Consider the following 15470-nt stretch of genomic DNA (forward strand, 5'->3'; position numbering starts at 1 on the left):
ACATGGAGCATAACGTTAGGAGGTTTCACGGCCACAATGCCAGCTGCCTCAAACAAACATAATATAGGACCGTCCTTCAGGTGCTTTGCCATATTCGAGGTATTTCTTCGCCTTGTTTGACATGAACGATAGCATCGGTTGCACACTGGCTTCAGAGTATTAATTATATGTTCGTTGTCATCCGCTTTGAATGCAAAGTATTTCCATATTCGACTCTCACCACCTTTCCGCTCAATGAGTCAGGGCGGAGCTAAATCTATTGCCATCTTCTGTAGTTTTTCCTGTGTGCTTATAGGCTGCTGCTTCTTCTTTACCACTTGTGGACCGACTAAAACACTTGTGTGTGTATATGTTGCCCCTTCAGTTCTGGTGGAATTGCAACCTCAGTACCTTCATTACCAACAGTACCTATGCTACTGCAGAAAAACAAGTACCGTCACATTTTAAGAATGTTGGTGCTGACTTGGTACCGAAGTATCGGTTCTCGTGACATCCCTAATACCAACGATATCTCTGAAAAGTGTATTGTGTAATCATTTATCACAATATCGATATTATATTGATATATCGACCAGCCGTAGTTCCAAAGTGTATTCACCCACCGCTGGCTGTAGCCCCCACGCAGCTCTACACTGAAAATGAGTGACTTCCGTTCTCTCATCTGTCAAGGAGGTGATGCAGGATGCGAATGCTGTTAAGAGCTTTATTAAGAGGCAGGCAGACAAATCCAAAATGTGTATCACAATCGTAGTCAAAACAAGCAAAAGGTCAGGAGAACGGCAAACAGGATAGACTAGGCGAAACCAGAATCAATAAACAGGAGGACAAAAACAGGATCAAAAACCATGAAACGAGATACGAGGATTAAAGGCTTAGTACGGGTCTGGCGGAAACACACAATACTTCGCACTGAACAAAGATATACGAGGGGTTTAAATAATTAACGTAATCAAAGGTAAAACATAAACAGCTGTGAATAATGATAATGACACGTGAGGGAGACAACCAATAACAAGGGCGCCGACAGGACAGAAACCAAAACAAAACACACGTGTCAAAAGTAAACAGTGTCACTGACAACCCAGAAGTTCGTGCTGTTGCGCTTCGGGCAATTCATGCACACAGCGCGAGGGGAAATCCGTGACAGTCGGAAGAAGTGAAAAGGAGGCATTAAGGATGATTATTTTTAATGCATATTTTACTGTTTGTTTGTTTGTTTGTTTTTGTTTTTTCAGATATGTGTTGTATCCTTTGGATCTTTATAATGATAGTGGATATTATGCTCTAACCAAGTTCAAGAAGCAGTTCCTCTACGATGAGATAGAGGCTGAGGTAGAGTCTTACATCTTTCTTAGCATGCTATTATAATTTAGAAATTACAACCTATTTTTTTCCCCAGAGATTATAATTGATCAGCAATGATCATTTTGCTTTTTTGTCTAGGTGAACCTGTGTTTTGATCAGTTTGTATACAAACTGGCTGATCAAATATTTGCGTACTATAAAGCAATGGCTGGAAGGTGAGCAGTCATGATACCACAGTTACCTGTCCATTTAACAATTGGTTTAATATTGAATGTTTAAACTTGGATATTTTGAATGTGTAAATGTGTTTGTCTCAGTGTTCTCTTGGACAAGCGCTTCCGTGCAGAATGTAAGAACTATGGCGTGATTATCCCTTACCCCCCCTCTAACCGCTATGAGACACTGCTGAAACAGAGACATGTGCAGGTACAGCCTTCACTCACATACAGTACAGGTGTTGAACTTCCATGTCCTTTGAGCGTTTGTCTTAATACTTTATATCTAAATGTAGCTTTACTTATGTTTCTAGTTCTGTTGGCACCGAAGTAAAGTTTTGCTGAATATGAAAAAAAATTATGTTCTTTCTTGTGCGTGTGTGTCCAAAGCTCCTGGGTCGTTCCATTGACCTGAACAGACTGATCACCCAGAGGATCTCAGCAGCTATGTACAAATCCCTGGACCATGCCATCAGCCGCTTTGAGAGTGAAGACCTCACATCTATAGTGGTAAAAGTAGTGCACTACAGAATGAGTGTATTCCACGTATTGTTTTGTTAAAACATCAATATGATTGTCATCTGTGCTGTGCGTATATGTATTTTCCAGGAGCTCGAGTGGCTGCTGGAAATAAACCGACTGACTCATCGACTGTTGTCCAAACACATGACCCTGGACAGTTTTGACGCCATGTTCCGGGAGGCCAACCACAACGTGTCTGCTCCGTACGGCCGCATCACACTGCACGTCTTCTGGGAGCTCAACTTTGATTTCTTGCCAAACTACTGCTACAATGGCTCCACCAACAGGTCTGTGCAGATTCGCTGCAGATCAATAATTCTATGTGACTATATCAGTTGTAATTCCTTGTTCATTGAGTTTTACGTTGTGGGGCAGATTTGTGCGCACAGCAATTCCCTTTACCCAAGAGCCTCAGCGAGATAAGCCTGCCAACGTTCAGCCTTACTACCTTTATGGCTCTAAGGTAAGTTTTAGCACTGTCACACCTGTATGATCATCAAATATGTTGTGTTTAAAAACATTAAAGCCCCTGGCGACATGCTTTTGAATGTTTTAAACAATTGTGATACTAAACATGCGTCATTAATAAACATTTACCGGTGAGAAATCTCCAACTAAGGTCACATCTGCAAAAAAGTCTGATCTTCTACCCGATTAGAACTGTGTGGGCATGTCAGTTTGCTTACTGATTGACATCAGCATCTTCCTGGCAACATAAACAACTCCTGAACATTGCTAGTGCTAGAAAAGCATGTACTGTAGGAATGACAAGGTGGAGCTTCCATGATGCTTTTGTTTCCACACAAGTTGTGTGTCATTGTGTGGTGTGTTGATATATTTTACATGTCTCTAGTGGCATAGCCCTCGAGTTTGCGTGCACTTTACAGGTACTTCCCTTTCCAGCTAGTTTTAAAGGCTATACTGATCAAAAGAGAACTCAGCATTGCTACATTCAGAAGCATACTGCATCTGGTTTAATAAAATGAAATAAAATTTGATCAAATAAGATCAGTTATATAAGTTTATACAAGTCATATGGCCTTTCTTTGACTGTTTATAACATTGTGAGATTTTATCACCCAAACACAAATAGCATTTAAAAAAAAAACAGTATTCAATGATTTTTAATGTGCCAGTAAATATAAATATTTAGGCACCAATGTAGCTTGCCTGCCTTCATACAATACTAGGTTTAGAATATAAATCATGATTATCTCAATGATAGTATAAAGTTTATAAAATTTCATGTTTAAAAACTCTATAGAGCTGATGGTAAATTCACCAGTAAATTTATAAATTTGTATTTACAAGTATCAGGAAGAGTACATTTAAAATATCCATCAGTTGTGGGACAGAGCAGTCTTGATCCACTGTGAATGTATTGCCAGGTCAAAGTTAGATTTGCAGTTTTAATGACTAATCTTAAAAAGAACCGGTGCAGTCCATGTCAAAGTAATCACTTTAATGATCTAATGACTTTAATGGTGTGTTTAATTAAAGTATATTAATATTAATTAAAATTAAATTAATTTTAATTAATTAATTAAAGTATATTATATTAGTGCTAAGCAGAGACCTGTTTCTTGATTTAAGTGTAAATATTAACGGAATATAGTTGTATGAAGCTAAATAGTACTACTAGAAATAATACAACTACTGCTGTAATTCTCCATCTATAATCACCCACTGAGTGGTAATTTGTAATAATTACTTCATCTGGGAAAGGTTTATCTGGGTAAATGTTTGACTGCTGTTTTGTTTTTCTAATATCTCAATATGGCAAAAATCTACATATGTATGTTTACTTTATGCCGCCTGCATTATTGAGTCGGTACAAAAACATTTTATATTTCCAAACGTTACTTTTCCAACAAAAAATGTGTTACAGAAACATGTTTGTATGTTGGTAAAGAAAGCAACATATTATGTAACATATTATTAGACCACTTTTCAGACAAACAACATAATGAATGTTTTGCATGCAAAAGAAAAAAAGCAAGTGCAGCAGTCAAAGTTTCCAGAAGAACTGTGGTAGATTCTCCAAGATACTGAGTAAAACTTGGTAGCAAATTTCTTTATAAAACTGCACTATTAAACTAGGCCTGTCACAATACTTACATTACCGACTTACCGTATGATATATGGACATGACCGCGATCATTTTTGCTGAACTCGTTATTGCCCTTGTGTTTACATGCGTGTTTGTTTACATAAGAATGAATGTAACATTTCAGCCATTCGCGCTGCTTCTGTCCTCTCGTCTGCTCTAGTGCTGTCAAAATAAAATTTTAACTTTGAATATTCATCAAATTTAAGATAATGCACATTCGAATGCACACTCAAATTTAAGATGTGTAGCACACACTAGCACAGATTTGAATTAAAACATACTTTTGAAAAAACAACACGCAGGATGTTAACCATGCACTAACAATATTTTTTGAAGAAGAAAAATCTAGAAAGAATAGTTGTAGTGGTACAGATAATCCAGTCATAGTCAATAATGTTGGTGATTGATGTGCGTGAGCAGCTGAATCAGCAGTGAGAAGCAGAACAGTGAATGAACAGCGGTAAACTGAAGCGCTTTACTAGCGGGTTAATGAATTCACCCAAACATATCCTATACACATATGAGATTAATCAGATATTTACACAACACAAACTTAATATTACAACCTGCTTCTGACACAAATGCACCAGGGAACTTGAACTTAAGTAAGGCACTTGGTAGAACGATAAGTCACTTCGTGAATACACGCTTTCTGTAACAACACACTAAACACAGACGATGAAGAACTGAAGCATAAAGAATTCACAATATTGTATTACTATAGTGTACGCATTGTAACGTTATTATTTCACGAGATCAGGTTTTCATAACAAGGGCAGTTTTCTCATGTTTTTGTTGATGCATGTTTAAGTTAATATCTAAAATGTGTGAATATTTGGTTTCATTTTTGCAATATTGGCATCAACTAAAATGCTGTTCACTAATATTCGATGCTATTTTAGTCAGAGTAATAGTGACTAAAATGAATAAACATGACAGTGATGAAATATTGGGATAATTTCATCAGAAGACAAAAACAGTCTGAAAATTAACACTGGAACTGGCCTGAAAGTCTTAGTTAAATCTTGTGATTTGTTAACATCCAGGTTTGTTCTTTGCTGTAAACAAAATAACATGGTGCTGTTTGGTTTGTATTTATTTGTTGCGCCCTCTTGTGGACTGTTGATTTAAATATTTGGTGTTCACTAGTGTTTCCCCTAACTGATACAATGTCTTTAAAATTTGAATGTAATTAGAATTTTGGAAATATTTAAGTGAAAATTATAATTATATCAGAGGCATAAAATTTAAATGCCAATAATATCACTTAATAATATCACAATTATTTCTGGGACAATATATCGTACAAAAAAACCCAGTTATCGTGACAGGTCTACCTGAGACTACTGATTGTACAGTATTGTCTTAAAAAGCAAAAGGTTGTCACACCAAATATTGACTTATTTTTGTTTATTATTGTTTACTGAAAGGTTTAATTTCATTATTTTTTGAAGGCATCTTTGCTTTATAGCATTTCTTTGCATGTGCCTTAGACTTGCACAGTACTGTATATGTTATTCTTTTTTTGCAATGTGATGGGGGTTTTTTGTAAGTAAAACTCTTACCATATGATGTGCTGTTTGAGGAGATTGTGTGTGAAATGATATTTGAAATGTTATTCTCTGATTTACAGCCTTTGAACATTGCATACTCCCACATCTACAGTTCCTACAGGAACTTTGTGGGTCCCCCGCATTTCAAAACCATCTGCCGTCTCCTTGGTTACCAGGGCATCGCCGTAGTGATGGAGGAGCTGCTGAAAATTGTCAAGAGCTTGGTAGTGATAATTTAACAGTTTTTGTCAGTGGGATATCGTTTTCTCTTCTATAGCAGTTTATCTCTATGTAAGCAGTTTGCATTAGCCTCGTGTCTATTTTTGACCTTTGGTGTGTCACCCGCTGTGCTATTCAGCTCCAGGGCACCATTCTTCAGTATGTGAAGACACTGATAGAGGTGATGCCTAAGATCTGCCGTCTGCCTCGCCATGAGTATGGATCACCAGGTAGGATGGCTCACTCTCGGATTACAGCTGTCTTCTTTATTTTTCATCTACGTCAAATTCATGATAATTACAACCAACAAACTGCAGTGTGCAAATCTGCATTAGTTCTGTGATTATCATGATGATTGGCAGCGATTAAAAGACTCATTATTAGTTTTAATATTTTCCTTAAATTTGTAAAAAAAAAAATTTAAGCAGAAGCTACTTGTGAAACTTGCGATCTTTTAAAATTTATTTTCTTGTGTCCTTCACAGTTCTCATTCTTTATTATGGGGTATGTTTTTTTTTTTTTTTTTTTTTTTTTTTTTTTTTTTCCCCCCCAGGTATCCTGGAGTTTTTCCACCACCAGCTCAAGGATATAATTGAATACGCTGAGCTGAAGACTGATGTGTTTCAGAGCCTAAGGGAGGTTGGCAATGCAATCCTCTTCTGCCTCCTTATTGAGCAAGCTCTGGTAGGAAGCTACACATTCTGTACCTTTCACTTCGTTATTATAATTACTTAATTATAAATATTTAATTACTATTTTTAGATATGAAGGTTTTATATAAGGAATAATCCACAGCTAGTTGTGCATTACATTACTTTAATGCACGGCGTGGTTGCCTCCGCGGAGTGCGTTAAATTGTGTGACGCACACCTAGCCATGGATTATTCCGCTTATACCGTGGTCACTTGCCAGCATTGACAAGTTAAAGCTGTCATTGATGTTTGCCGTGCAAAATTTCAATGAAATATAAAAATAACAGTTCATTTTCATTATTTATTTCATATACAGGTCGTTAGATCTAGAATTGTGTCCGCTCTAAATCATACAGAGATTACATTTATTTGGATTAATTATAATAAATAATGATTATAATGATGACCTGCATCTGTGCCGCATCTCTATTAATAATGAAGCTCTGAATTTAACTGCTCTATGCAATTGTAACTGTATGTTACTATGGTTACAGTTGTTTATACGCAGCGCATTAATTTAGAACAGTGATTAAACTGATTGGAACTACCTGTGCACACCTTCCAGCCAATCGAGTATTCGGACAGACCATGACATAAGTAAATATATTGTTGCATGTAAACTCTGTATTTTCTACTGTATAATATTTTTGGGATAAATGTGAATTTAATTTAAAAATGTATTATTTTTACTTATCACCATGCTCTATTCTATTATGTTTCTGTGTCTGTTTTTGCTTCCTTTTAAAGTTCGCTGTCTTTCTCTGACTTATTGCAATATACAGTCTGCATGGCACATTTGTGCATTGCTTCCACAAAAATCAATTCTCTTTTCTGGGAGAGTTTCTTATAGCTTTGTAAATTCTTGGCAGCTCTTAGCCAATACTAGTTTCTGTCAGAGGATTTCATCTGTTAAAGGGGTTTTCATGAGTACTGTTATCTGAGGTACTGTTCGAAAAGCAGTATTTTCTCCTGATTCATTGTACATAGTTGTCACCCTGTACAATGTGTGCAGTGATTAATTTGTGTGTGTGTGTGTGCTTCATTACTGTGTGGATGATGTGTTAGTAGAAAATAGTGCTGCCCTCTGCCTCTAAAACGCAACTTTATTTTTCATTACACGCTGGCAACAACCAAAGGTGGTAAGGAATTAGGTCTAACTCATGTAACAAAACCACACAAGTTGCTTTGTTTCACTTTACATATTGTTCCTGGTGTCCTATTCTGCCATGGATTCAAAGATAAGATGATCACAGTCCCCAGACAACTGACTAAGCAAAGTTAGTATCATGTTGTTCAACAAGGGTTCAACAATGATTTTACGATGGTGATTATAAAAATAAATAAAAAATGTGAACATTTATTTCTGTTTGTGGATATTTTGTTCACTAAATGATGAAAAACCACATCTAATTTGTGGGCGCAACATGTAATAAAATACTGAAAGCATTGAGGCAGTGTCGTGCACAAACAGTAGGAAAGAATTGATTGGCAGCAATAAATTTGTTAGGATTAACAACTGGTGTACTGTGGGTATAAATGGGTTATTTGATTTTTAATTAATCTTGCTACTTCTCAGTAGCCCTGAGGGTCACCATATTGCCACTTATCTTAAGATTCTTTCTAGATTCAGAGCAATACTGCAAGACATGTTAGATGAACCATAACAAAAAATTCATGTCTGAAACAGTTGGAAATTTGCCTGGGTATTGGACCCATGAGCACCCAGTCCCCCTACACAGTAAAGAAGAAAGAAAAAAAAAAGCACTGCCGTGGTGGCACAGTGGGTGGTTAAGGCTCTGCGCTACTGATCAGAAGGTCAGGGTTCAAGCCCGAGCACTACCGAGCTGTCAGCAAGCTCTTGAGCATGCACCTTAACCATATCTGCTCCAGGGGTGCAATATTCTTAACAAGCTGGAATATGCAAAGAAAAGAATTTCACTGTACTATAATGTGTATGTGACAAATAAAGATGGTAAAGCATAGAAGAAAGAGCCCAAAGATCTTAGTTTTAGATTTGCATATTTTATTTGGTTCATCTGGTTGTTAAGTTTCAAAGTTGCTCTGAATTGAAGTTGGAAGTCTGCATACAGGAGTGCACCCCAATCCCTCTACAAGAGTCTCTAGTCTTTACAGTCATTACAATTAGATTCTCTCCAGGGCATTCATCAGCAAGTACAAATTGCAGCTCATTTTGATCCCAGCCCCACATACCACTAAACAAAGTGAAATTCTTCTTCTTGTCCTTCGTGTCCTCTGAATCCATGGCAGTATGGAACACTTTCTGGCTGCTCGTGATTGTCTTGCTCTGATGCGCTGATCCTGTATTCATTAGTCAATTGTAATATTCTGATGCTTGCCTTTTATGTCTGTGTTAAATGTATCTTATTTTGAAGTGTACTTTGTGATAGCCGATCACTGCACGCTGATCCCTCGACACCGTTCTGCACAGGGCACAAATCTGCGTATTGCTTGGTTTATTATTTTGTTCGACGTGACATGACAAAATCAGTGTGCCCTCATTTCACTAAAACTAATCACATCTTGTAATTTATTCCAGGGTCCATTTCCTTCAAATGCGCGAATTCTGTATTTTATGCTATGATATCAAGTGTTTCTGTCTGCCTGTGAGGTGGTTCTCACACAGGGCACGTTTGCCACTCAGGGTGCACGTGTGTTGTGGATACTAATGATGTCGTCATCAGCTAAAACACATGCGCAGGTTACTTTACTCGCTGAACAAGTGTGGACCCGCAACACGGGTCCAATGCAGCCGAACTTGTACCACCTCCTACAGGTAGTCTCGGGTTCTGTACTGCGGTGCGCTTCTCCATCTGCATGACAGCTAATGTGTCATGCAATTTTTCGTGCTCAGTTTTGGACTAAACTGCCAGTGTGAAAGCCCCCTGAGAGTTCATGTGTTTTAATCACTGCTCAAATTCCTGAAGCCATACAATTAAAATAGCATTTCCTAATCTAACCATGTCTGGCTGTTAATTTATTAGGTACACCTACGTTATCTGCACTCCACCATTGTAACGTGTAGAGCTACCTTAAAGTTGCTCTTTGCAAGTGTATAATTACTATAATGAATAATGAATGTTATTAATTCATATTAACATTGACTGAATTCTAAAAAACCTCGTGTTAGGCTCATAGTGTAGCCGATAGTGTGAAAAATTGCCTTTATCGGCCGATACCGATTATTGGCTGATACATCTGTGTATCTCTAATAATTACTGACTATAGTCCATCTGCTGCTATGTACAGTTCGTCAGCCCCTCTCTACTCCAACCATCCGTGGAAATGGTTCCCCATAGGACCATTGCTCTGATGAGAAACTAACACTGCGGTTAAAGGATGATCAGCGCAAATTGTGCATAGAAAAAATAAGCTACAGTCTCTAACTGTACACCTTCATGGCATGGTGTACTGACAAAGTTTGTGTGTAATAAAGTGTAAGTATATACAGCGCATAAAATGTCCAGCAGCATTTGTGTCTGATCCACTTGTGCGATCACCACATGCACACTAACATACAACTACTACATATTTATCACTGAAACACCCCCTGAATAATATCTGCTCACTGATGGTCCTATGGTACTTTCTTTACACTGATGGATGGTGTAGAGGCTGCAACAGATGGGCTACAGTATTATATACTACACAGTGTCCTATGCTGTAGGTGTACCTGAAAAAATGATTCATGCATATAGCTATAAGGTAGGTGTATGTAATAAACTATCAACTGAGTGTATTATAGGTTAATGATTTTAAAAAAATGTGGCAATTTTTTTTTAACAAGCTGGACTGTAGTTAGGGCTTAAAGCCAAGTTTTGTCCTGTGTGTGCACCATGGATTTGACATACATTTTACATCATACGTACAGTACTGTATATAATCACTGGATGACATCCATTTTGCTGTTTGTGTGGTTTCTTTAATTTCACAGTGGACCCAGGATTTCACCTCTGTTAAGTAGTTATGTTGCTCACTAGGTTTCTCTGGCGGTTTGTTTTCATTTTAGTCCCAGGAAGAAGTCTGTGACCTCCTTCATGCAGCTCCATTCCAGAACATTCTCCCTAGAGTCTACATTAAAGGTGAAGAACAAAACAGATTATGAATAATTATGCTCGACTCTTGCTGAGTAAAGCAGTAAAGCAGCTTCGAATGCTGAGCTTTATCCAATGCTATTGCTTGGTCTGTAGAGGGTGAGAGGCTGGAGGTGAGGATGAAGAGGCTGGAAGCGAAGTATGCTCCTCTGCACTTGGTTCCTCTCATTGAGAGACTTGGCACTCCACAGGTGAGAGACAAACATTTGTTGGGTGTGGTGCTGTGATGTCACTCAGCATGGAAAGTGAAATATGTGCTGCAAAAAAGCTGCTTGTTTTTAGTGCATAGTACTTATATGGCGATCTTCCTGACAGCAAATTGCTATCGCACGAGAGGGAGACCTGCTGACCAAGGAGAGGCTGTGCTGTGGCTTGTCAATGTTCGAGGTCATCCTCACGCGCATCCGCAGCTTTCTGCAAGACAGCGTGTGGCGTGGCCCTCCACCCAGCAATGGTGTCATGCACGTGGACGAGTGCATGGAGTTCCACCGGCTCTGGAGCGCCATGCAGTTTGTCTACTGTATCCCAGTGGGCACACACGAGTTCACAGCAGAGTATGTCGCTGAAATTACAATAACTTTGACAGAGACACAAACACAAAAACAATGAAACATTAAATGCCAGTAATAGTGCGTGTTCCACATGATACACCCTGTACTTCTTACAGTGATCTTTTGTGCGATAGAGATTTCAGGAATATTAGGTTGGTCTTTCTTGAGTCTACTGAGCATGCTACTGTATGGTGCAACTCTGTTTGTGTTTAGGCAGTGTTTTGGGGATGGATTAAACTGGGCTGGCTGTGCCATCATCGTGCTGTTGGGCCAGCAGAGGCGCTTCGACCTCTTTGATTTCTGCTACCACCTGCTGAAGGTCCAGAGACAGGATGGCAAGGACGAGATCATCAAGAACGTGGTAAGTGTCATCAACAACATGGTAGGTGTCCTCTATGACCTTGTGGAGTTATTAAGGTGATATGGTGGGAGATTTAGCTAAACTTTAATATCAGTATATTTTCTAAATACTTCATGGTAATTATGTCATATTATACACATTTTTATGGAAAAGCAATACAAAACGTATTACTCAAGTGCCTTTTTTTGGTTACCTTTGATTTACATGAATTACTCAACTGTGATTAAAAAGTCTATTTTAAAATGTCTAACAGTAGACAACTTTTACCGATGTCTCATTTAGACCTGTATACCCATCTTCAATTTTTATTTGCATCAGAAATGTGCATAATGATTACCTGCAGCACTTCAGGTCCCTGCGGCTAAATCACAGCAGTGCTGATATCCAGTACAACAACATGATCACAAGTGTGATATTGCTTTTATACAACAGTTCAATAAACAATAAACTAATATAGAGTAACTGACATTTCAGACAAAATATTTCAGACGAATATTTAGTTTATTTTGGCCCCAACAACTAAAATAGTTCCCAGAGTAGCCCCAGCTAGATAGGGCGTTGTGTGTTGCCATGCCAACACACAGACTGACTGACAGCCTATAGTAAGTGTAGTAAGGGTTTCAGTGTAATGAACTATTGCTAGAAGTGGAATTAATATGTGTGGAATGATACAAACAGTGAAATGTCCCAGTGCTCTTATACTAAATATCAGCACTTTTGGAATGCTTGTCCAATCATATTAGTGGACCAGAACTATCTGGTGTGTAAAGGATCAAGATTTTAAAACACCAACTATGGCACAACATAAAATTGTGCAAAAATAAATATAATTGCTATAATTATTTCAAGATTATACCAATGCATACTTGTCTCAGGTTGTTCGAGGATGCTTTTGGTTTTCTTTATTTTTCACCTTCTTTCTTTTTCAGGCATCTTTGTACTAACTATAAAAGGATGGATAAATATTGAATATGTTGAATAGTGGAAAAGAATATAATGCACATAAACAAATGAATGTCCAAATTAAATTTCAAATTGAAACGTGAACTAAACACAACCCATCTTTGATTTAAAATGCTAACTACATTGCAACAGCATGGAACACTTTTTCTAAGTACACACGCAGTAGGTGTTCAAACTAAAACGAAACTCACCATCTTCACCTTGCAGATGTAGGCTTGTAGACTGTAGCTGCAGTGAAACGTCAGGTCACATGATGTAAACTGACAGTCAGCAATCGTGTGCTTTTATTTAAATAATTATTTCATTTGATTTGATATGGGCCTCAGTCAAACACAGAAAAATTCCAAAAGGGCACTGGGCCAACAAGGGTTAATGCTTTTCAAGCACCTGAGCTCCATGAAATGCAACTTGGCAGAAACATGGGGGGGGGAAATATCAGCTAAAAATCAGATTAGTAGTATGCTGGCATTTTAGTTTTGCCTTTGCTGTGAAAATACATCTCTTATTGGTTGATTACAAAACAAATCAAAGAAACATTTTTTCTGAGCATCTGTTTCAGCAATAGTTATAAGCATGGAAATAGTTATCAGCATGGTGTAAAGTAAACTGAAAAAAAAAACATTGAATAATGCTGAAACTTTTCAACATCATATAATATCTTATTTATCACTTTCCATGCCTTTAATTTACAGCCCTTGAAGAAAATGGCTGACCGCATCCGAAAGTACCAGATCCTCAACAACGAGATCTTTGCCATTCTCAACAAGTACATGAAGGCTGTTGAGACGGACAGTTCTACAGTTGAGCATGTTCGCTGTTTCCAGCCTCCTATACACCAGTCCCTGGCAACCACATGTTAAAACCCCCACAACCGACCACTTACACGCTTTCCTCTGGTGTTGGCTGGTTTTCAAACATACACGCTTAAAAGGTAAAGGTAATTTACAAGCGTTTTCTCGACCACTGTTTTAACAGTGGCAGACATACCTCCATACATGTCCAAATTAGATCCTCAAGTGAACTGAAGGCCTTATCCACTGTTCTGTGAACCTCGATTCTGGACAACCTAATAAGATTCCTTAGGTATCACATCAGGTCCTGCCTATAAAACACAAGGCAAATTATGGTAAAGTAAAGAGTAACAAATTTAAATATAACTATTAAATTAACTAGAGCACATATATATAAAAAAAAAAAATTGTGATTTTTATGGTGGTTTTTTGTTTGTTTCTTGGGGTTTTTTTGCATGTCCATTTTTTAAAAAAGTTTTCACCTTTCACTTGTCCACCACTTTCAACTAAATTCACCTTTTAATTTTTAATGTATGTGCCTAAAGACATAGGAGCAAAAAGAATCTGGTTCATGGACACTAAAGTGTTAATCTAGTTTGCATATTTATTTATCATTCTTATATTCTTTGGCACATTTTTAAAAGATCACCATATTCTGTTTCCTCCATTACCCAGTTAACTCTGCTTTTCTGAATTGTTTTAAAAGCGTATTATATCTTCTATTTTCCATCTTAAATGTCAGACAAAATTAAGTATTTGGTGTGGTACGTGTTCATTTTTTATAATGTAATATGTCCTGAGTATTTGCCTAATCTACAGAAAACAAGCCCCCACCAATGGTTGCAATTATTAACGTCTCAGTTTATGGACAGCTTGTCTGGGCTAATAATGTTTTAATTCAAAGTGTGTATTTAACCAGTGGAAATGTTTAGCATTGTGAATTCACATAATCTAAATTTCACAGTTGTGTTGCAATGGAGGATGAAGGATTTCTTTTTAAATACCTCTTGATTTGATTTAGAGGAAATATCCTATATTTCAGTTTCCCATCATATGCCGTGGAACACATTGTTAGGGGAAAATGACCTTTAAACTTCCATTTTCTGTACATAAGGACAGTTATAAGACCTAAAGCTACTGTTGTGAGTGAATCCTCATGAACTCATCTCTTTCCTGAGTTCAGGATCTTTTACATACCTTTCTCTTTTAAAGTACTTAGTAAAGTAAGGGTTCCTTTTCCAAGTCTCTGTTCACATACACCGTTTTCCTTGCGCCTTGGAGGGCTTCAATTGTTTAATGATAAAAATGAAATGAAAATTCTGAGGCTTTGCTTTTAATGCTGGCATGACGGGTGTAACTTATTGTCATCTTGGATCTTATTGTGACATGGATTTTTGTTCATATTGTTGTACAAGTGATCAAGTGTTTTAAAATAGAAAAAGGAAAAACATAATGAAATGTACAACAAATGGTTGTGCAAATGGATTGAAAATTGCATTGTATTTCCATGAAATAAAAAAAAAATCTAACTGAATCTTGACTTGAGATTTACTATTGATATCAATATTTGTACCAAAGGAGACATATTACTAATGAATTGAATACAATCATAAAAATATTGGGGGGGGAACCCTAAATATTCTTCTCACCTCTGTTATGTTACCTCTTACCTCTTGTAGTTGATGTTAAAGCAGCAGAACGAGAACATTAGGATGCATCGGTCAAAGAGCTTAGTTGCAATTAACATCTATTTCCTCCATGTACAATAATGACAGAATGGTAGATTTGTTTGTAAAAGTGAGTTAAAAATGAAAGAGTAGAGTTGTTCATGTGCAGTGCAAATTCACAAATAAAATTTATTTAAGTTAATCACAGCAAACTCAATTGCCTGATTCAGAAACCTGGGTTTCCTAGGTTTCGCCACAAGACACTGAGCAGCGCACCAGGTCCGCTTGGCAGGGCACACAACATTCCCGGAACAATTCTGTACAAAGTCTGTACTGGGGTATCTAGCTGTTTGCCACTCCACAGTCCACTGTGAAATCACAGGTATCACAGTTAATGATGCCACACCTC

At 37.5% G+C, this 15470-nt stretch overlaps 1 protein-coding gene across 1 annotated transcript in view; it reads left to right on the forward strand.

Annotated features, from left to right (window-relative positions):
* Nucleotides 1-15174, forward strand: part of cyfip2 (cytoplasmic FMR1 interacting protein 2) — a 50246-nt gene extending 35072 nt beyond the window's left edge. The window contains exons 16-29 of the mRNA XM_053630481.1: nucleotides 1236-1332; nucleotides 1444-1520; nucleotides 1623-1731; nucleotides 1911-2030; nucleotides 2130-2329; nucleotides 2418-2505; nucleotides 5786-5929; nucleotides 6064-6154; nucleotides 6478-6608; nucleotides 10644-10716; nucleotides 10825-10919; nucleotides 11044-11282; nucleotides 11493-11640; nucleotides 13296-15174. Of these exons, the coding sequence (XP_053486456.1) occupies nucleotides 1236-1332; nucleotides 1444-1520; nucleotides 1623-1731; nucleotides 1911-2030; nucleotides 2130-2329; nucleotides 2418-2505; nucleotides 5786-5929; nucleotides 6064-6154; nucleotides 6478-6608; nucleotides 10644-10716; nucleotides 10825-10919; nucleotides 11044-11282; nucleotides 11493-11640; nucleotides 13296-13463 (1780 nt within the window). The 3' untranslated portion in view covers nucleotides 13464-15174. The remainder of the gene's footprint in view (nucleotides 1-1235; nucleotides 1333-1443; nucleotides 1521-1622; nucleotides 1732-1910; nucleotides 2031-2129; nucleotides 2330-2417; nucleotides 2506-5785; nucleotides 5930-6063; nucleotides 6155-6477; nucleotides 6609-10643; nucleotides 10717-10824; nucleotides 10920-11043; nucleotides 11283-11492; nucleotides 11641-13295) is intronic.
* Nucleotides 15175-15470: the final 296 nt, after the last annotated feature.

This window comes from Ictalurus furcatus, chromosome 8 (assembly GCF_023375685.1).
Source record: "Ictalurus furcatus strain D&B chromosome 8, Billie_1.0, whole genome shotgun sequence".
Taxonomy (NCBI): Eukaryota; Metazoa; Chordata; class Actinopteri; order Siluriformes; family Ictaluridae; genus Ictalurus; species Ictalurus furcatus.